We start from the raw sequence: 21,292 nt of genomic DNA on the forward strand, positions 1-21,292 counted from the left end.
CAGCGTCTTTCAATTAGCAGCCTCGCTCAGCGTGACCTTGCGTAGCATCATCCCGTCCGGTGACCCGAAGGCCGACTCGGCCAACGTATACCGCTGCTCCCGCCGTGCTGCTGTGCATCTCTGCTTTCACCGTTGCCGCTGCTGTCGCAAGCTGTCGCCGCATCTTTGCCTAACGACGACACTCGTCTGACAGTAATTCCTCCCAGGTCCGTGGGACACAGCCTCCTTCGATCGGTTCGGAGGTTCGGTGATTTGGAGTGCAACAGCCCCGGCCGTCGTCGTCTATGCTTCTGCCGCCGGCGCCAGGCCTCGTCATATCCCTTGCTTTGCGATGAGTCACACCCGGTCCCAGGACCACGTTGTCCACTCTTAACAGCTCGTCCGCGGCCCGAAAAATCTCGAATGGCCAGCGTTCACGACCGCTGGGCAGGAAGAGATGAGGCCGGAGTCGGGTGGAAGGGCTGGTTTCCAGAAATGGCATCCAAGCTCGAACATTCAACAAAGAATGGCATCAGTGGACTGTTCCACGAGACAGGGCACTGACCCACAAGCAAGCGCTCGGAATTTGCCAAAGACCCACCAGGCTTTCCACAATGACAACAAATGTTTACTAAAACATGATTGGATTTTGGCGCAATTTTGGTGCCGAGAAAGCGCAAAATATCCCGATTGAAATCGCCAAAGACGGACTGCTTGGACCAAGGTTAAAAACAAAAACCCACACACAGTAGGTGGTCCTACCAAGTACTCCTGTCTACAACAATCGGCTGAATCCATCAGCATTTCCGTGCGGTTTTCCGTTCCTGAAACGCATCGAGAAATTGTTTTTGGAGAGCAGGACTCCGTCTAAGCAAGCGACCATTTTTGGGGGACAAAACTGTCATAAGCACGTTTGAGACGATGGTCAGTCTCAAACATGAACTTTGCGCCGTTCAAGTAACTCTGGTAACCCGACAACATCTGTGCCGCCTAAACTAAACGCGCGCTCTTTGTCTAAAGCGCTTAACGCTTCTCTACATGTCAGCCTGCGGCTGACGTACTGAACATGGTGCTCTTCGTGGCCGTCGCCAACTTGACTTAATATAGCACCCAGTTCTCTATCACTGGCGTCACACTGAGCTTCTTTAACAAAATAAGTGGCCCGAATCAAAGGTCTGGACACGAGCGCTTCCCCCAGACGAGTTTTCTCTTCGGTCATTTCAGTGTATGTCAGTGAGGCTCCCTTTGGTAAGGTGTCAGACAATTAAGGGATCAAATCTCCGTCTACGCGACTCTAAGCGTAGTTCTACGCGAGCTGCACTCCTGTGAGTGCCGTCATCAGTTGGTAGCATGGGAAATCGACACCTGTGATTTCTAACTCAGTGACGCCCTAGCCTTGTTAACTCAGTGACGCCATAGCCCTCGTCTAAGGTAAGGAAAAAAAAACAGTAACCTCCGATCAACTTGTTTTAACTCAAAAGTAGCCTTTCCCTGCCTGATTTCATAAACACACCCAGAAAAAAAAGAGGAATAAAAAAAAACAGCTACTTCAAATCGCCACGCGGGGGGGAAAGCTGACTCCCCGCCGCCGAGTTGAAAGGATTAGTCTTTCAGACGCGCCCGCCGGGGTCGCGCTTTGACTGATTGTACTGCGGTCAACTCGTGACAAAAGGCTGCAGAAAAAAACGATCCCCGACTCTCACTGTCGTTTCCGCGCCCCCTCGAGGCTCTCCGAAAACCTTGGTCGTGCCTACAATGTCGATAACCGACTCTGGCTCTGGACGAGGAGCAGTGACCAGCGCGAGAAGGTACCTCTTTCTCTCGCCCCAAGCAGGAAGCTCGGCTACTCATTCGCCATGCGCGCTTCATAGAATGCGGGGCCAAAAGTGAAGGACGATTCCTTTTCAAGTGCGCCCGCCGAACACGCCTGCATGTGTCGTCTCGGTTGTTCGACGCCTGCGTTCGCATGCGCTGAGTACCGCGCAACCTTGCTCTTTCTGATCTCTTGGGCCGCTTTGCTTTTTTTCTAACTGGCTTTTTGTCCCGTCTAGGCTTTCTTACAGGCCGATGCCCCTTGAAGCACTTCGCGCCTGTTCTGGTCGGAAAACGCACACTTCCTTTTCCGTTGCTGCAGTCAACCTTCGAACGAGCTGCACATGTCGCCAGATCATTAACTGCAGTTGCAAGTCTATGAGGCGCAACGCGGGAAGGCTTCGCCTTTCCTTCCACCGCATTTCTTTCTTTCGCACCTGTGCGCGCAACCGAATTTAGGGCTTTGAATTTGATTCGTTTTCTCTTGGTTCTTGCCCTTTTTCTTTTTCTGCGCCTAGACTGTACCGCGTGCGTCTCCTGATCATAACTAGCTATCTCTAGTTTTTCCGTCGCACTTTGGAAATTTTCCTCAGATTCCAAACTGGCCTCTGTGCCTTCGCAGCAGAGTGCCAGCTCCACGCAGCTGACAGACGGGCATGAAACTGCCCCTGAGATCCCCAGCTCATTCCCTCGGGAGTTGTCCTCTCCAGCTTGCCTGTCGCTCTGCGCGCCATTCTCTGCATTGCAGTGCTCAGCCACAACTGAGCCCGCCTGGCTGTCGCTCTGCGCGCCATTGTCTACATTGCAGTGCTCAGCTACAACTGAGCCCGCCTGGCTGTCGCTCTGCGCGCCATTGTCTACACTGCAGTGCTCAGCTACAACTGAGCCCGCCTGGCTGTCGCTCTGCGCGCCATTCCCTGAACTGCAGTGCTCAGCTACAACTGAGCCCGCCTGGCTGTCCTTTTGCTCGGCAGCCTCGCCTTCTGCTTGCGCCAGCACTGCCAAGGTAGCCTCTCCGGAGCCTTTGTCACTGAAGCCACTGTGACATCCCAACTCGCTCTTACCGCGGTTGTTACTCTCAAAGGGGGTTTCCGCTGTTCCTACTTCGAAACCTTTCTCGATAGGAAAATCTCCCTTTTCGCGGTCCTGCCGGTTTGACGCCTGTATCGACTCTACTGAAAGTGTCGCGCTCGCAACTGTCCCGACAAAGTTGTCCGTTGCCACTGCTACCTCACTTGGAGGAGAATCCTCGCACTCGTGTCGTTGAGACGCTATCTCGGAATGCTCTTTCTTAGCATTACGTCCAACTACACTGGACACGGTCTCGGATTCTGCGGCTTCCCTTGGACCACCGTACCAGTTGCACACGTTCTCTGCCACTTCCCTCGTGGTGTCGCGATTTACCAACTCGGCTACGGTCACAGACTTTGCGGGTCTTGCCTGCGGACCTATTTCATAAGCATCGCTTGCTCTTTCAGGAGTTCCGGCTCTCACACTACCGCCCTTTCTTCGTATTTCGTTTTGAACTTCTAATATCTTTAGTTTCGTTGTTTCAATTTCAACCTTCCACTGTTGCCGTTGCCGTTCCTTCTCTTTTTCCCACTCTCGATCAGCTTGCTCCTTACGTGCTTTTTTCTCCCGATCGGCTTTCTCTTTAGCCTCCTGGTCGGCTTTCTCTTTAGCCTCCTGGTCGGCTTTTACTTTGCGGGCTTTTTCCCCTTGTACCAAATTCCACGTATCTACCAGCAACTGATCGTTATGCTTGACTTGTTTAAGAATGAATTCGCCCAATTCAATTTTGGTTAGTTTGCTAGGCACTTCAACCGACAGTTCCTCGCATATCAACAGCAAGTCCGACTTGTACAACCTCATTAGGTCCATGACAACGCTTTCTCCGCTTTGGCTCTGCTAAAACAACAATGCCTTGAGAATAACCCCTCTCAAACGACACAGCCCTGATTCCCAGTCAAGATTATTCTCTGAATCTTACAGCCTGGCGAATCCCATAGCAAAAACCAAAACGCTCACCCGTGGAGAAAGCACGATGTCGCACGGTCCATCCCAGCTGCTGCCAACCAGTGTTAAGAGTGGGGCCTACATCCCACCGCTGCCACCAGTGTTGAGAACGGGGCCACACATCCCACCGCTGCCACCAGTGTTAAGAGTGGGGCCTACAGCCCACCGCTGGAACCAGAGCTGAAGACGGAGGGGTCCTGGAGATGACTAACTCGTTTAGCCTCGCAGGTACCGGCTCCGAATGACGATGTCGGACTGCGTTATCGAGGAAACTGTACAAGAGGGTTTATTCTACATATTTACAGATGAGAATCGAATGCAATCCTCCGATCACACAACATCCCGTTAAAGGGTCCCTGAAACGGTGTCCATGTAGGCAAAGAGAAGTCGAAGTATTGATAGACATTGAACGATCCATCATCCTACCGCAAAAATTTTTGATCTACCTTGTGCGGAACCAGAGATAATGGCTATTAAAAATGACCACCAGCCTTTTCCCTCTCAACTCGTACACCGGAGCGAACCATAAAAAAATAAAGATTACAGGCCGGGACCATGCTCCGCCCACAAATACGTCATCGACGGGATCGGTTTGTTTACTTCCGGTTGACGCGCTCTTTCGCTCGATCGCTCGCTCGCTCGCTTTCCCGCTGTCTGCTATGTTCACCTGTGTCTCGCAACCGTCGCTGCGGCTTCTGAAGGAACGACTTTTGCGGATGAGTGCCGAAATGGGATTTCAGCCTTAAGGCGGGGACACATGTGCGAAAAGTGTGTGCGATTCGCTGCGGCGCGCCGTTGTGAACGACGTCGTAACAACCGATCGCAGCTCGTCGCCTGCGTCCAACCTGCTGGATGTCTACGACAAGCCGCGCGCGGAAAACGCAACGACGGGAAGCGGGAGCCAATACGAGTGCGGAGAGCGGCAGCATCATGATGCCGTACAGCGCGCTGCTCAGGGCGCTCGGGGCCGAGCCACGCCGGACCGGCCTGCCAGCCTTGATGCCGGCCACCGGCGACTGAAAAACGCGCTAGTATTGTTTGTTCTCGTCCATAGCAAGCCCTTGGATAGATGCATGTCAAAAATGCATAATTTCTGACGATCGTTGGCCAATACCGAGTTGCTGGTAAAAGTGATGACTGCGATACAAGCAAATTTCATTCAACAGCCGATTTGGTGCTGCTGCTACTTGGTGCGGTTCGCCTACCGTCTGCTAGCTCCGTTGCTGAAGGCATCGTGGAAATCGAACATATCTTTTATTATGGGACGAGTTCGCAGTAAAGCGATGTGAATAGTAGGCCTTTTATTATAGCGCAGGCAACTTCCGAAGCGCCGTTAGCTGCGGTTTCAATGCGAAACCAGATAGGCCTAGCGACGACTAGGGCAGCCTGGGACCAGCGCGCAGTTCGTCGCGCGGCGTTGCCGCAGGCGGTGTCGTTGCCGAAAGATCCACTTTTGCACAGACATATTTTCGTTGCTCGAATCTAGGAAGCATCCTCGCTGGTATCATGGCTGTTTTGCATTTTCTTGTGCGAACGTGATGTACGCCGAGCATGCCGGCCGGCCGGCCAGCCTGGATCCCGTCTGCCGGCGACATAAAAACGAGCTAAAGTGTGTTCTTGACGTAAATAATAAACCCTGGGATAAGAAATGTGAAAAATGTGTCATTTTTGAGGATCGCTGGCCAATACTGAGCTGCTGTTAAAGGTAACGACTGTGATACGAGCAAATTTCTTGCCACAACCGTCTCGCAGCTGCCGCTGGCCCGACGTGGGGTCCGGCTCGCCTGGCGCCCGCTCGCTTCGCTGCAGAAGGAGTCGCGGAAAGTGACCATACTATTATTTTATTGTGAGATGATGCTGTTGACTGCAAAGCGATGTGTAGAGTAAGCCTTGTATTATAGCTCAGGCGACTTCCGAAGCGCCGGCCGCTGCAGCTTCGATGCCGAAGAGGCAATAGGCCTAGCGACGACCACGGCAGCCAGGCAGCAGCAGAGCTCGTCGCCCTGAGCGCCCGCGAGCGGTGCCGTTGCCGAAAGCTCGCAACATAAGCAGGCGTGCTTTGTCGTTGCTCGAGAAGTATTTCTGATAACAAGGCGATCTTGCCTTGTGATATTTGTACACCATCCCAAGCAGCGCTCAGGCATTGCTGCACGGCGGCGAAGTGCGACACCGGTTGTGAGCGGAGCTTGGGTAGGGCGGCGCAGCGATGCTCACCGCTCCGTGTCTCCCTGCTTGTAGTGGGGCGGCAGTTCGCAAGCGACGATCGGTGCAGCGCGTCGGCCAAGCTTTTAAGGACACGGCGTTCAGAAATCGAGCGCTGAATCCTGACGACGACGACGGCTCGCTCACTTCCATCTTTCGGCAGACAGTGCCGAAGGGCAACATCTTGCCGAACCCTGGCTTTGCAACCAACGACACAGCACGGCCGGTCCATTTTGATTGCGCATGCGACGGAGGTCGCGACAGAAATCAGTAGTGCGGTGACTCCAAATCGCACCTCGATTCTCGATTCGGTTCGACGGCGGCGCCGGCGGAGTGACACAAGCGGCACGAGCAGACGAAAACATTGTAAACCGGAAGTGCAGTACTAATTTCTGACGCCGAACGCACAATAACTGCGTAAACATGCATATAAACGACAACTCTGCTTGCTGAAATGCGAAATGTTTCCGAAAAGAGTAAGAGTGTGAAGTATCTAGAGCTTCTAGTTTGTTAAATGCGTGATTTCACGTTGGCACCGCGAACCAATCATAGCCCAGCACTTGTGACGTAAAGAGTACAAACTGACGTAATGAGTACGGATTCGGGCGGAAGTTCACCGCCGCTGGTCGCCGCGAGGCTCCGGAGAGGTAGTTTTTGAAAATGTATTGTAAATTATCTACTCGCCTTTGATGTATTGTACGCGGCATGAACGTTCAGTGGCCTACGCTCTACATAATGCAAGTATTTGTTTGCCAACCTCAGACACCCCTTTCAGGGACCCTTTAAATACGGTTCGCGTTCCCCAAATCCCTGACTAGGGAACTTAGGTCGAATAACGTTGTCCAATCGGATGGGCCATTGATGACGCTGGCGGTACCACCCCCGGCACGGGGCGGTGCTGAAGCTCTCTCGCTCTCTCACAGCTTGGGGGATGAGAAGGGGAAGACAGTCATCAAACACAGATGCGTCACCTTGACCACTGCCGCAAGTGTTCTGTGCGTTGCCTCCGTGGGAAAGCAGAATCCCGCAGTCTCCTCGCAGGTGGTTTAACCTTCTCGAACTCCCCCGCCGGATGGCCGAAGCACGAGACCTCTTCGACACAGCGTCTTTCAATTAGCAGCCTCGCTCAGCGTGACCTTGCGTAGCATCATCCCGTCCGGTGACCCGAAGGCCGACTCGGCCAACGTATACCGCTGCTCCCGCCGTGCTGCTGTGCATCTCTGCTTTCACCGTTGCCGCTGCTGTCGCAAGCTGTCGCCGCATCTTTGCCTAACGACGACACTCGTCTGACAGTAATTCCTCCCAGGTCCGTGGGACACAGCCTCCTTCGATCGGTTCGGAGGTTCGGTGATTTGGAGTGCAACAGCCCCGGCCGTCGTCGTCTATGCTTCTGCCGCCGGCGCCAGGCCTCGTCATATCCCTTGCTTTGCGATGAGTCACACCCGGTCCCAGGACCACGTTGTCCACTCTTAACAGTACCTAAGGCTCCACCTTGTGTAACAACTTGTCTTGGGCTATACACGTCACTAACATTGCACTCACTTTGTCCCCGATTTGCTTATTTCATAACTTTTTCCATACGTCACATGGCTGCGCACCAAACGTTGTACCACCAGCCCGCGTATAACACCGTATTCGTCATCCTTTTGTAGCGTCCCTGGCCTGCGTGCCAGGGACGGGGAGTAGGGGGCCTCCAACATAGGTGGAAATAAAGTTGTTATCAATCAATCAATCTGGTGCGCCGAGCCGGTCGCCTCCGACCGAGAGGAGCTACCGAGTGACGTCACAGCTGCCGGCGCCGCTCGCCTCTGACCGAGAGATGACAGTGATGCGGCGGTGGCGTAACCAGGGATATACCGCACCTCTCGCTATACGTATATCCTGGCATAGCTGAGCTAAGCCACTGCCAATTTTATTTTTCAAGTTTCCCGACCACGTGCCTGTACACTGTTCCTTTTGCCGCTTCACACTTCCCCCTAGCTGCTGCAGACTGGAACGACCTACCCAGTGACCATCGCAGCCGTCAAGTGCTCATCCAACGTCGCCGCAAATATTACCAGTCATATACTTCTTCGTGTTAACACTAGCTTATCATCACATTTGTACCCGCCCCTTATGTAATACCCTTCTCGGGGTCCTTAGGTGATAAAATGAAATAAAACATGTCGTAAGGCAATTAAAAACATAATTCAACCATTTCAAAATAATAGTAGCGCTGCTTTACAGCTCAAATAAAAACAATATTTAGCACCCTTTGTGCGGAAAATAGGAAAAATTATGGCAGAAACAGCGCTTCTAGCGCATGCATGCATGCTGAACGGACGCTCTGAGAATGCACTACGCGCGGTCGCAGCATGAAATATTGAAAGCACAGTATAGCTTCCCTATATCGGAAACAATTTGCCGTGAAACGATGGCCAGGCCCAGAAAAATCGTTACGCATCCACTTGGCCTCTTTGTGAGAAAGCACATTCAATGTTCTATATATACACGACAAAGAGTAGTTGTGGTATCAGGACCAATTCCCTTTTCCAACGTAGCTTTCTTTCTTCCCAGTCATTTCGACCGTAAATGCATTTAAGCGTTGAACCAAGCTGCAGTGCTGAAAGCCAGCCAGAGTACAGAAGGCCACGACAAGTGTTTTTCTATTCTTTAGCATAATTTCATCATGCAGACCTACAGCTCGCCCGGCACGCAACTCGTTTCAGAGAATGCGCATTATTACTCATTACAGGAGTATATACATGGTCTGTTCTGAAAGTAGTAGGACTCATTTTTTTAAACAAAATTTATTCAAGAGAATAGTACAGACGATTACAATTTTTCAAGGTAGCACCCTTCCGCACCTACACGCTGCTGCCAATGAGTTTCACAGTTTTCGTAAGCCTCCAGGAACGCCTGGACCGGAGTGCTGTTAACTCCCTCGTCACGGCCTGTTGAACCACCTCTACCGATCCGTAATGTTTCCCCTTGAGCGTCGATTTTATTCTCGGGAATAGAAAAAAGTCTGCCGGGGCCAAGTCGAGACTGTAGGGGGGCTGAGGCAGCGTTGCCGCCTTGTGCTGGCCAAAAAAATCGGGGTCCTCATTCACATTATGAAGAAATTCCACCGGTTGGCCTTTTCCTCCTCTGACAACACTCCCGGCACCAACTTCGCGCACGCTTTCCTCATGGATAAGTTTTCTGTCACGATCTCAAAAACTTGGGTTTGAGGAATGCTCAAGTCATCAGCAATCATTCTGATACTCATTCTACGATCACTGTTAAGTAAATGTTTCACTCGCTACACATTTTCGTTGGTCTTGCTGGTCGAAGGGCGTCTGGAGCGGTCGTCTTCCTCCACTCTTTCCTTACCTTCTCTGAACAGCTTGTGCCACTCAAAAAACATCTGATCTATCCATGGAAGCGTCACCGTAGGCCTCCTTAATCATTTTGTGAGTCTATTTGCCCGTTTTACCAAGACTTACTCAAAATTTGATCGCGTATCGCTGGTCCAGTAAACGCTCGATGATTCTGCGTGACGAGAGGTTTCGACAGGGGTTCACAGTACAAGCGACCTCCTCTCTTCAACGGCCGAGAGCCGACTGCCGATTTTCCCCAGCATTCCCAATATCCCCCTTCAACGATCCTGCACGCGCAGACGACCTCTCGTCCGCCCAGGAAAAAACCAATCCTACTACTTTCAGAACAGACCCTGTATAAGAATGCTTCAATCCTCAGTTTCGGCTCAGTTTTTTGGGGGGTTTAACGTCCCAAAGCGACTGAATTATGAGGGACGCCGTAGTGGAAGGTTCCGGAAAATTTTCACCACCTTCTTTAACGCGCACTGACATCGCACAGGACACGGGCCTCTTGCATTTCGCTTGCATCGAAATGCGACCGCCGCGGCCGGGATCGAACCCGCGTCTTTCGAGTCAGCAGCCAAGCATCACAACCACAGAGCCACCGCGGCGGCCTGGCGCAATTGTTCCCTTGGTGGAATATGGATTGCATAGGAGAAAGAAGTCCTAAACATTGGTTTAGGACTTAGGAAGTGGTGTGGCTTATGAGCACTGCTATGGCGTTGGGTTACTGAGCCCAAGGACGCGGATTCAAATCCCGACTACGGTGGCGGTCGCATTTCGATGGAGGCCGAATGCAAAAGACCCCGTGTGCTGTGCGATGTCAGTGCACGTAAAATAACCCCGGGTGGTCGACATTAATCCGGAGACCTCATCTACCCTCATAATCGATGTACCGCAGTCGGGATTCGAACCCTTGTCCTTGGGCTCAGTAACCCAACGCCATAGCAGAGCTGACAGTGCACTGAGCCACCGCGGCTGGTTTCATTCCTCAAAGGGGTTAGTCAAGGCATACGAAGCGCGTATTTCTCAAGCACGGAAAGATTATACACTGCTAGTGATCACTTGCTTTGTTTCAAATAAAGGAAACGTATGACTACAGTGTATGCGCACTACAAGCACACAGTATTAACGAAATATGACTGCGCACAGCTAGGGTAATTTTACCGAGCGAAATGCAATGTATATTAGAGAGCGTGCGTCAGACCGTAGTTTCCAGAGCGCGTGGGCACACATATACTTACGCCTTTCGCGACCACCGACAACATATGCTCCTCACGCAAAAACGTCAAAACTAGTTTTCATAGAAGGAAATGCTTAAATAACTTTTCTTGCAGTTCAGGTTTATGAACTAAGCTCTGCTTCAGGAAACGATGCATGTACCCGAACGTCGCGCCTGCACAGTCAGGCTGTATTCAGGTCCACGTTTCGCGGGCGAAGCTTATCACGTTGCGGCTACAGAATTACTGCTCCAAAATTACTGCCCCGCCGCGGTGGCTCAGTGGTTATGACGCTCGGCTGCTGACCCGAAAGACGCGGGTTCGATCCCGGTCGCGGCGGCTGAATTTCGATGAAGGCGAAATTCTAGAGGCCCGTGTGCTGTGCGATGTCGGTGCACGTTAAAGAACCCCAGGCGGTCGAAATTTATGGAGCCCTTCACTACGGCGTCCCTCATAGCCTGAGTTGCTTCGGGACGTTTAACCCAATAAACAAAAAACAATTACTGCTACAAAAGGTTTCGGGATGAATGAATCGCTTTAACTCTCATAGGCGTCGAGACACTAGCAATTGCGGTATAGGCGCGTCAACAAGTAACAAGTAAGCGGCCTTACCGCAGGCTGGGCCGGTATTCAACTCAACCGACGCAAAAGGCTGGAAGTATATACTGTCCGCCAGCGACCCAACTAATCGGCAAAGATTTCGCAGCGTAAAGTGCGTCCTTCCTTTGCCTTTGCAATACGACGCTGGCGATAGTGGAAAGATAGGTTCGGCAAGCGCAGAATGAAAACAGCAGCTACTGCAGACCCGCATTTTGGAGAGGATGGTGGGGTCACGGCTAAAATCTTATCTTTCACCAAGATATGTGAAACAGTTAGTGCGTCATTTCCTTTTCTCAAAACCAAAACTTAACCTAATGCTTGTGGTATGTTTTTAGTTTTGCCTTCTTACAGTTTTTGCCTTCTTAAAAGACCCAATCAGAAACTGATATTGCGCATATGTGTGTCGGTAGAGTACCGTAACACGCTGCGTCATTCCACACATTGTAATGCACCGTTTATTTCGACAGCCATGGATTTAGCTCGTAAAATTCCTACATGGCGATACGACTGTGAAACTTATCTATGTAGTACATGCTAACAAGTGCAAAGGCTGTCATGCAACATTTTGTTCCAAAGAAACGATAGGTGGCAGAACATCTCCATCGCTATTTTTTCATAGAGTGCCCTTTTAGTATTTCACTTCAAATACTGACATACGCGAAGCAAATCTGGCACGGCTTAAAATCGAACATTTTAATAGCATTATAAGGCATTATGGTAGATACTTCAAACTGGGCGGCCTAGGGACTAAAGAAGATCGTATTTCAAGATTATTCTAACAATAATTTCTCCAGTGGCGGTGCTGCTGAAATTACTAGATATTGCTGGTTTCCCCAATTCGGTTTTCGAGCGCTAGCTATTCTTTTTTTGGGTTTGAAAGCGCACATGATGTCACGGGAAGATTTAAAAGCATCGCTATGAGCAAAGTTCAAAATACGAATTGTGTGTGCGTATCCTACGTATGCACCATGTGTGCCTAAAGTGCATGGCGCTTAAATAGGCATATGAATGCCAGGATCGAACTCCTAGGCTTTTTTTTAGCGAGTTCGATATATGTGGGTTCGACTGTATCTCGCTGTTACATTTCTGGCAGTAGCTATTAACGCTATGCTAGAAGGAACTCTAGAAGGGAGTTTAGAAATACCTAAGGGCGTGATGATAGTGTGCCAGAATATAGCTTAAAGGAGATTACATAAGAGTTTTAGCACACAGCGATCCGCTACCGTGATCGTCGGGGTGCCACTGTCCTGAGAAAATAGCCCTGATGGCGCCAGGTGTCTTATCCAGTGACCAGCAAGCTGCGCGTGCGCACTGGCGGTGCGCGGTAGTGGTTCATGGTAGCGGATCGCTCTACGATATAGCTCTCTAATGATGCGAGCGAACGATATATGCTTACAGCGTTGCCAGACGCTGGCCCCATTTCGAAAGTGCAGGAGGCCACACATCAACTAATCCTAATATTCAGCTCGGGGTGCATGTTCGAAGAGGCTAGAGCTATGACTGAGCGGTCGACACAGCGACACTAAAAAAGCAAACTCAATTTTCAGATTATACTTCGAGGTACCGACATAAAATATATCGATATAAGGCAACGTTGTTCTGTATTTAGATCCTCATTACGTTCTCGTTTTATCTGGGCAGAGCGCAAAGTAAAACAATAACCCTCACACGTACACCCCCTGATAAAGGAATGTCAAAAGACAGCAGTTAACAACAATTAATTTAATTTATTGCAGAACTACAGCGCCTACTGCTTTTTTTTTAAATGCGACAACACAAAACAAAAACATTCACAACGGCGGCTCACTGAGAGAGTCCATGTCATTTTTCTGCTGCCTCTCCACGAACTGCCTTTTGAGTTCGCGCAACTTTTCATTCTTGCGGTCAAGTTTCCGCCGCTTCTCCTTCTTGACTCGCAACTTCTGAGCTGCTACACTCATATCTCCATTGAGATGTTCATCCAGCTTTTCCAGCAGCATCTTTCTTGCCAGCTTCCGGTTCTCGTGAAGTAGCCTGGCTTCATGGCAACGGACCACAATACCTGCTGGCGCAAGACAAAATGCGGAACACGGTAGAATGTTAAGCCTTAGATATGGCTCGTGAATTACAGGATAGAACAGTTATAACGCAGTTTATGAAGAAAACGCTAGGGGGATGATGACCCCACTGGGGTATGTATTAAAAAAAAAAGGCCAAGAGTCATTGAAACAACGGAAAATATAGTGGAATAGACAGGGGCAAGGGGAGCACTCCCCAACACTTTCCTATGTTTCAGTGACTACAGGTTTTTTTGCATATGGATGTTTACCGTTTATGCAAATTCACTCCTCTACTGTCCTATTACTCAAATTATAAATCAAATGGAGACAATACGGAATAGCTAATATATGGTGACTATAAAGCTACATTCAAAAACTCAATGCGTTAAGGCAGACAGCTGTCCCAGCATACACCTTAGCGCAACACTAACACACTACAAAATTTCCCTGTTACATCAAAAACACTACAGACTGGCAAAACCTTTTCAACAGCATATTTCACTATGAATTTTAAGACATAAGAGGAAAAAAATTTTAAGACATAAGAGGAAAAAAAGATGGCAAAATTTTGTGGCACTTCCATGCCTTATAAAAGCTTCCTAGAGAGCATTCATCTATTCTCGTCTACCACAGTGTTCACTCAGCCCTCATCCAGTTGCCCTGTACGCTGTAGTTCTTAGCTGCAAATGACTAATCACCTTCTGACTCCCCTAAATGTAGTAGATGGATAAGTATTAGTGAAATATTGTTTCCAGGTTCAGTTTGATAGATCTATATAAAATGCCAACAAATTCATCTGCTCCAAGCGACTGCAGACCACAAAAGTACAATCAGAAACAGCACATACATTAGAACAGCACAGCACGAACACTGGCATTTGTCTGCCCTGATTTACACAGAAGGCTACATGTCAAGTGAACAGCCACTGAGCACAGAACAACAGAAAAATAAGCATCAAAGTTCAAAAATGTCATTTTCCTTCATATGGGCCCTGATTCTTGATGAATGATTGGAGATGTAAGTATACTGCAATGCCTTCAACACCTACTTTCGCATTCTTTTTTTTATGTATCGCATTGCCTGCAGTTAAATTTGATGTCAAAATGAGCCAGTGATGACAACATCTTCATTTAATTGTATCACTTTTTCTTGCCCCAAAAAAATCCGTTCTCAGTGAAAGCAGTGTCATTACCTCTAGAACGCAGTAATCTATCTATACAGGCCAACTTCAGTCATTTGTGAACAGAAGTACAACTGATATTGAAATTTTAATGCGAAAGCATTATATGCCGCATGCGAAGGAAAATCAGTCACTGGAAGTTGTCCGCAAATTGCGTCCATAGAAGGTGGCACCCCTGGAGTAAACTCATTTGAAAAAATAAATTTGCCTGCATTGAGGTTTGAATATGGACCCTCTGCGTGCCAGGTGGACATGCAACACATATGCCACGAAGGGACATTGGTTCAAGCGTGTTAGAGGGGCACGAACTAAACACGTTATAGTGTGTATCACGGTAAAGTGTGTTGGGGATGTGCACTGATGTTAGACTATGACTTGCCAAAAAAGTTGCTGACATCATCCAAGGGACATGTGATAAGTGTCATGTGACAACAATGACTTGCAAAAAAAAGTTGCTGACGTTCAAAGACAATCTTGAATGCAGCAGATTGCAGTGCTCTCCAAGTTTTTTTCAAAATCCTCATCAAGTTGACCATAACGAGGGGTGTGTATGTTAGAAATGAAGCATACATGTGGTGCATTTCTTACCACTGCACAGGAAACAGAAAATTTGCAACAGCCCTCCACTTCTTTCAAGCAAACAGCAATCAAGATGCGCCTGCCATTTTACAAGCTTCTCAAAGCATCCCTTGTTCAAGGATCACCCCATGTCATACCATTACATTCTTGTTTTCATTGTACGTGCCCTGCGTTTTGCCATACATACATGTGAGATGTATTTCTGTCGTAGACATGCCGACAGTGCGCTTATGTTAGTACATGTTCCTTTTACAAAACATGATGAATAACACCAAAGTCTCCTTTAAGGGATATTCCACACAAACTGATCCAGACTTTGCGCTTGACCATATTCGAATTTTGTCCAAAAAATCATGGCTTATTACGTTACTACGACAAACATTATCCCAGCTTGTTTTTGGCAATTTTTTTTTTTTTTGTGGCATGGTCCCCATCTTAAGTTTGAAATCGGTAGTAAAACCTGGTCTTACAAAAAATTTGCAGAACAAATTTTTTTTACACATATCTATGAAACTTTTTCATATAAATAAAAGACACTGTGCTTTCATATGTAGTAAGCTTAACTGAATCTGTTTTATTGATTGTTTTTTAAATATAAAACATGGAACAAGGTAAAAAAATATGATATGAAATTTTGAAATTTTTATCGAATTCTATGTGTGCACCGCACCGGTGGCCTAGTCGTTTGAGCATGCACCTTGCATATGGGAGGTGCGGGGTTTGATCCCCAGCGCCACCCAGTACCCACCGGTGGTACTACGGGTGCAAGCTCTGCCTGGTGCTCGGCTACTTAAGGGTGAAATGCTTGGGAAATGGGTCGTTGACCGTTCCTTGAGTAGAAGAAACAACCTTACTCCATGGTGCTTTTTGGCCATAGATGTCCTTGTGCCACAGAAAATCATCACCAACATCAGAAAATTTTACGTTTTCACAGCAGCCATTTCAATTATTTTTCTAAGTTGTCCAGGAGGCAAAGAAACCAATAAAATTGTTTCAGAGATCAAAACATGCAAGGTGTGTGAGCAAAAACATTCTAAATTTGAAAAAGTTGGCTTTTTGAGGAATATTCAGTCAATTGCATGGTAAGGTGGTCCTAGTAAAAGTATGAAAGATAATAAGTTGCACAGTACCGTTCAGTGGCATATATTCCTGAAAGCTTAATCAGAAAATTTTTTGTTTTAATCAAGAAAATAATTTCACAATTTCAGTCTTTGCGTTCAACCCCAGTGTTGCTTGGTGCTTGCTGTTAACTGCAGTGTACGCTAGAACCGATGTAAGGCGACACGTAAGCAATGGTGCACGGTGCTCCAAGTCAATGCTCTTGATATTTTGGTGGTGAAAGGTCCGCTGCCACGTTCACTGACACTTGATCACTTAAGACTCTTGTATGGATGACTATTACCAGCATGCACCATTGAGAGATAAAGGCTTGATGTAGAGAAACCCACATACTCCTTTCAATGGAAGCACTCTTGCAAACTGCCCAATGAGTTCCACTTCAATTCCCTGAGTAGTTTCTGGGAGCACCCAGAATGCCATGCTACACTTGATAGTTTTCTCCACCCATGTGAGCAGTTCATAGGAATCAGTATTTGACCTTTGTACAGCCTCTGAATACTTACTCTTGCTGCCAAGCAATTCACACTTCTACCAATGCCGTCGCAAGCACTCTTGCCAATTGAGGTGGCGAAAAAATTCCATTCCATTCCGCAACATGGCATGTTCTCTCGGAGTGGTTTTAACACTGATTGCTCAAACCACAAAGTGCTCTTCCCGGCTAAAGGGCAGTTCTGTGCCTTTTATGCCGAGGAATAATAGCCATTCTGCTCGAGTTGGGACTGAAAGCAGCACCTGCATTTGATAGCATTCCTCACAGCTGCGGGATGAGGAGCGCGGCTTCAGCAGTCTTGGTTCTCCTCTCCATTTACTGAGCAGGGTATCGCCATCTTCCTGCCACGCGGCTGCTTCATTTTTACTTTTTGTAACTGTGGCTTTCAGCCGGTTTCTGCATTGCCGAAGCTTCCAGTGTATAAGCTCAGAGCACCACTGTGCTCGAGCAGTGAAATGCTGGTTGTCTATATTTGCAGCAACTTAATAGTTTAAAGTGACGAAATATCAATCAACATGCCAGCACACCTTTCAACACCAAAATATCAGAAGCATCGACTTGGAGCACCGTGCAGCATTGCTTATGTGCCTCCTTGACATCTGCTCTAGCATGCACTGCAGTGAAGAGCAAGCACTGAACGCCGAGACTCAAATTACAAAATTGTTTTCTCGTTTAAAAGAAAAATGTTCTGACTAAACATCCAGAAATAAATGCAACTGAACAGCACTGTGCAACCTGTGACGTTTCATACTTTCACTAAGAACATTTCACTATGCTATTTGTGGATGAATATGCATCAAAAAGCAAATTTTCTCAAATTTATTATTGTTTTTCTAATATGCCTTACATTTTTTGATTTCCTCTAAAACGTTTTTATTGGCTTCTCTGCCTTCTGAAAAACTTTGCAAAATAGTTGGAATGACTACTGTGAGAACATCAGAACGACTACTGTGAAAACATAAAATTTGATAAAAAATTTCAGAATTCCACATTTTTGTATCTTCTTCTGTGTTATATATTTAAAAAACAATAAAACACATTCAGTTCAACTCAATGGCATGAAAGTGCAATGTCCTTTACCTATATGAAAAAAAGTATTTCTTACGAACGTTTTGTAAGATTAGGTTGCCCTACTACTTGTGAACTTAAGATGGTGGCCACGACACAAAACACTTTTCACCAGAAACAAGCTGGGGTAATGGTTGTCATAGTGATGCAACAAGCCATGATTTCTTTTTTAGAGAAATCGAAGCTGGTAGAGCGCAAAGTCTGGATCAGTTGGTGAGGAGGAATGACCCTTAACACATATAACTACAAGAATGTCACCAGACCTACAGACCTCCAAAGCCAGTCATAAACTAGCATGGAAATGTTTTAAGTTGTTGCCTTTTATGTCCCAGCACAGAATTCCAAGCCCCTTGGTTCTCAGTAAGAAGTGACTCGCTAATCAAACGCCCTGCAGAGGCACAGTGAGTCGCACCTGTCGGGGTGTGGCGGAGCACCACGCAGTTGGACAGCTTGTTTACTGCCTGGCCTCCTGGGCCACTGCCGTGGACGAACTGCTCGACCAGGTCCTCTTCGTCCAACACCGGCACTTTGGACCGGTCAATGCGGTGGACGCACCGGATGCTCACAAAAGAGGACGCTGCTGCTATGTTCGGGCACCGTACGCGAAGGCTGGCCGCTTGAGCCACTCCGGATGCTGCTCTCAATAGTCCGCCTAGCATCGCTTCATATCAGGCGCTTCCTCTCGAGGAAGGCTTTTCCTTTCTACAAAGAGGACAACCTTGTTAGTTACACGGCTGAAAAATGACTCGTCGGCGCGTACAGCGAAGTGAACTGTGCTCGTCAGCAGACGTACAACTAACTGCGCTTCAGAACATACGCCTGAATGCAAACGACAATGTTGTTCAAAAACAAGGCGCTGGAAACAAACATCAAATGCGGTAACACATCTAAGTGCGAAAGAAGTGTACTACATGTGGCGCTTGAAATCTGCGAGCAGTACTTCCAAAGTTTTGAAAAATGATATCTTGCCGCCACAATGCTGTAATGACAAAATAAACTGCGAATTACCAGTTTGAACCTTCATGTCCCGGTTGGCAGATTAAGACGGCAGACAAGGTGCCTTGCGTTCCTTATTTTAGGTAAATGGAGGAATTGCTCCGTTTGCTCCTTCTTTGAATGCGCGAAAATTCGTGGTCTACTCACGTTGAAGTAAAACTGAAGTTCCTTCGGTTCCGTGACCGTTTTATGCGCTTCGAATTCCTCTCGGAGCCTTTTGAAGTAATAGTTCTTGTCAGTCAACTCCAAACGATGCCCATAACGTACCAGACTACGGTACAAACTGAGGACTGCTTTCTTGCTGGGTGCTTGAGGCATCGCCTAAAAGTGAGTCAGGAAACTTCGAAGTATCCTTCAAATCGTGAGTCATTCAGCACGTAAGATCAATATGTAAGAAATAAGACGCCTAAATATTGTTAACAGAAAAGGCAATGAGATGTCACCTTGAAAGATTAGCTGGAAGAACACGAACTCCAAAACCCGCACGTTTTTAATGTTCAACAAGCTCTGACTTGACTTGACTTGCACTGGCTTAAAAGCAAACATTGCTAAACTTTAACTTTGCAAAATTAGTACTTAAAATTTTATTTAAGACCAATTTAAAGCAGCAACTTAATTTGTTGTTTTAAAATTTTATTGTTGTCGCAAGATTTTACTAAACTTATTATCGACACTCGCCAGTGACATTCACCACCCTGACATCAACCACAGAGGGCGTACAGGACGTATACGCTTCTTTTAGCAACATGGCCGCTGCGCTGATCGGTAGCTCGTAGCACGTGCAGTGTAACTTCGCGTACTGTGTAGTTCTTCCTGGGATCGAAATGGAGTACGCTGCCATGAGTGGGAGCTCCGGAAGTGAGTTCAAGATTCTCTGTTGTCAGTGTGGTGTGCCAATCGAGCCAAATCCATCAAACATGTGTGTGGGCTGCTTGCGCACTGCCGTTGACATCACCGAAGGCATTCCGAAGCAAGGCACCATTTACTTCTGTAGAGGCTGCGAGCGTTATCTGCAGCCACCTGCGCACTGGGTTTACGCTACACTCGAGTCGCGAGAGCTACTTGGCTTGTGTTTAAAAAAGATCAGGGGCCTGAACAGTGTCAGGTTGATAGATGCCAACTTCGTGTGGACGGAGCCGCACTCCCGACGGATCAAAGTTAAATTGACCGTTCAGAAAGAGGTACTAGGAGGCACTGTACTGCAGCAAGTATTCGTCGTCGAGTTCATGGTCAATCACCAGATGTGCGAAAAATGCCACCGTCGAGAAGCCAAGGATTTCTGGCGGGCGCTTGTGCAAGTCAGACAGAAGGTGCAGCACAAGAAGACCTTCTTTTACCTGGAACAGCTGATTTTAAAACACCAAGCCCACAAGGATTGTCTCAACGTCAAGGCGCACCATGACGGCCTCGACTTCTACTTCACCAAAAAGGACGAAGCTCGAAAGTTGGTCGACTTCTTTCAGATCATGGTGCCTTGCAAGTGTGTTACATCACAACAGCTGATTTCCCATGACGTCCACAGTAACGTCTACAACTACAAGCATACATTCTCGGTAGAAATTGCACCTGTGTGTAAAGACGACGTAGTATGCCTTCCACCTGCGGTCGCCAGGTCCCTGGGAAGCATGAGCCAGATCAGCATATGTCTTAGGGTGACAAGCGCCATACACCTACTGGACCCAACAACACTCCAGGTTTCAGAGCTGTCCTCGCAGCAATTCTGGCGGCAACCTTTCAGCGCTCTGTGCTCGCCCAGGCAGCTCACGGAGTATGTCGTCATGGACATAAACTACGTGAAAGACGTGGACAGGACAGTTTTTGCTGGCCAGGGAAAGCTGTCTTTCAGGCATGTTCTTGCTGATGCATGGGTCATTCGTTCATGCGAGCTGGGAACACACGAGAACTACATCCACACTCGTACTCACCTGGGCCACCTGCTTAAGCCAGGTGACTATGCCATGGGCTTTGACCTTGCGAATGCCAACATCAACGATGTAAACTTTGAGAAGTTGAAATCTGAGAAGATTCCAGAGGTTGTCCTGGTGAAGAAAGTGTATGGAGATCGCATGTCGCGTTGCCAGAGGCGTCGCTGGAAGCTTCGGCGTCTCCAGGTCGAAATGGAGACAGACACGAGCAGTGTGGCCCGAGACTACAACGACTTTCTCGAGGACCTTGAGGAGGATCCTGCTTACCGCCAGAATGTCAACATATACAGGGATGCTGACAAGATTGCTGTTGATACAGATGATGAGGATGGTGAGGCACCTCGCATCACACTGCAGGAGATGCTGGATGATCTTCAGTTAGAAGATGATCCGATGGGGGATGGGGACAACTCTGAAGGCACCAACCAGTAGAATAGGTCAGGCAGTTGCCCCTGTATATTCTGCTGAAATACAAATCAGTTGTTCAATCAAAAATGTTCATCACTTGTGTTGCATAAAAGCAGGCTTATTTAAGCCTTTCATTAACATCTCTACCACATGCTTCCTGCGGGGAGAGAATGTGATTTGATGTAGTTTGTTTCCCTGAGCTGAAGGGTATTTCAAGTCAATTGTTTTAGAAACAAAAAGCTATGAGTATGGTTAGATCGCTGGCCTTGCCATCAAAAGTCATACTATTGGCCAGTTGGCAGAACTATTGTGGTGGTG

The 21,292-nt window shown here is 47.9% G+C and overlaps 4 protein-coding genes across 5 annotated transcripts in view; 1 reads left to right on the plus strand and 3 right to left on the minus strand.

Annotated features, from left to right (window-relative positions):
- The window catches only part of LOC149342331 (NADPH-dependent quinone oxidoreductase VAT1-like), a 52,276-nt gene extending 33,135 nt beyond the window's left edge, over positions 1-19,141 (minus strand). The window contains exon 1 of one of the 2 annotated variants that reach the window (XM_089544626.1): positions 19,085-19,141. The gene's annotated coding sequence lies outside the window, so the exon portion shown is untranslated. Of the gene's footprint in view, positions 1-11,182; positions 12,045-19,084 lie in introns of those variants that run through there. The other variant, XM_089544627.1, reaches the window with a different exon arrangement.
- On the minus strand, positions 12,878-18,304 carry LOC149342332 (mitochondrial translation release factor in rescue). The gene is made up of 2 exons (XM_089544628.1): positions 18,058-18,304; positions 12,878-13,211 (listed from the first exon to the last, which is right to left on the minus strand). The coding sequence occupies exons 1-2, from the start codon at positions 18,302-18,304 to the stop codon at positions 12,961-12,963; spliced, it is 498 nt and encodes a 165-aa protein (XP_089400754.1). The 3' UTR covers positions 12,878-12,960.
- Positions 18,207-19,136, minus strand: LOC149342333 (mitochondrial ribosome and complex I assembly factor AltMIEF1). The gene is made up of 2 exons (XM_089544629.1): positions 18,789-19,136; positions 18,207-18,347 (listed from the first exon to the last, which is right to left on the minus strand). Exons 1-2 carry the CDS (start codon positions 18,957-18,959, stop codon positions 18,309-18,311), a joined length of 210 nt encoding a protein of 69 aa, XP_089400755.1. The 5' UTR covers positions 18,960-19,136; the 3' UTR covers positions 18,207-18,308.
- Positions 19,142-19,357: 216 nt separating the features above from the next.
- On the plus strand, positions 19,358-21,065 carry Nmd3 (60S ribosomal export protein NMD3). The gene has a single exon (XM_089544630.1). It carries the CDS (start codon positions 19,466-19,468, stop codon positions 20,996-20,998), a length of 1,533 nt encoding a protein of 510 aa, XP_089400756.1. The 5' UTR covers positions 19,358-19,465; the 3' UTR covers positions 20,999-21,065.
- The last annotated feature ends 227 nt before the right edge of the window (positions 21,066-21,292 follow it).

This window comes from Amblyomma mixtum, chromosome 5, assembly GCF_055824585.1.
Source record: "Amblyomma mixtum isolate Tamu chromosome 5, ASM5582458v1, whole genome shotgun sequence".
Taxonomy (NCBI): domain Eukaryota; kingdom Metazoa; phylum Arthropoda; class Arachnida; order Ixodida; family Ixodidae; genus Amblyomma; species Amblyomma mixtum.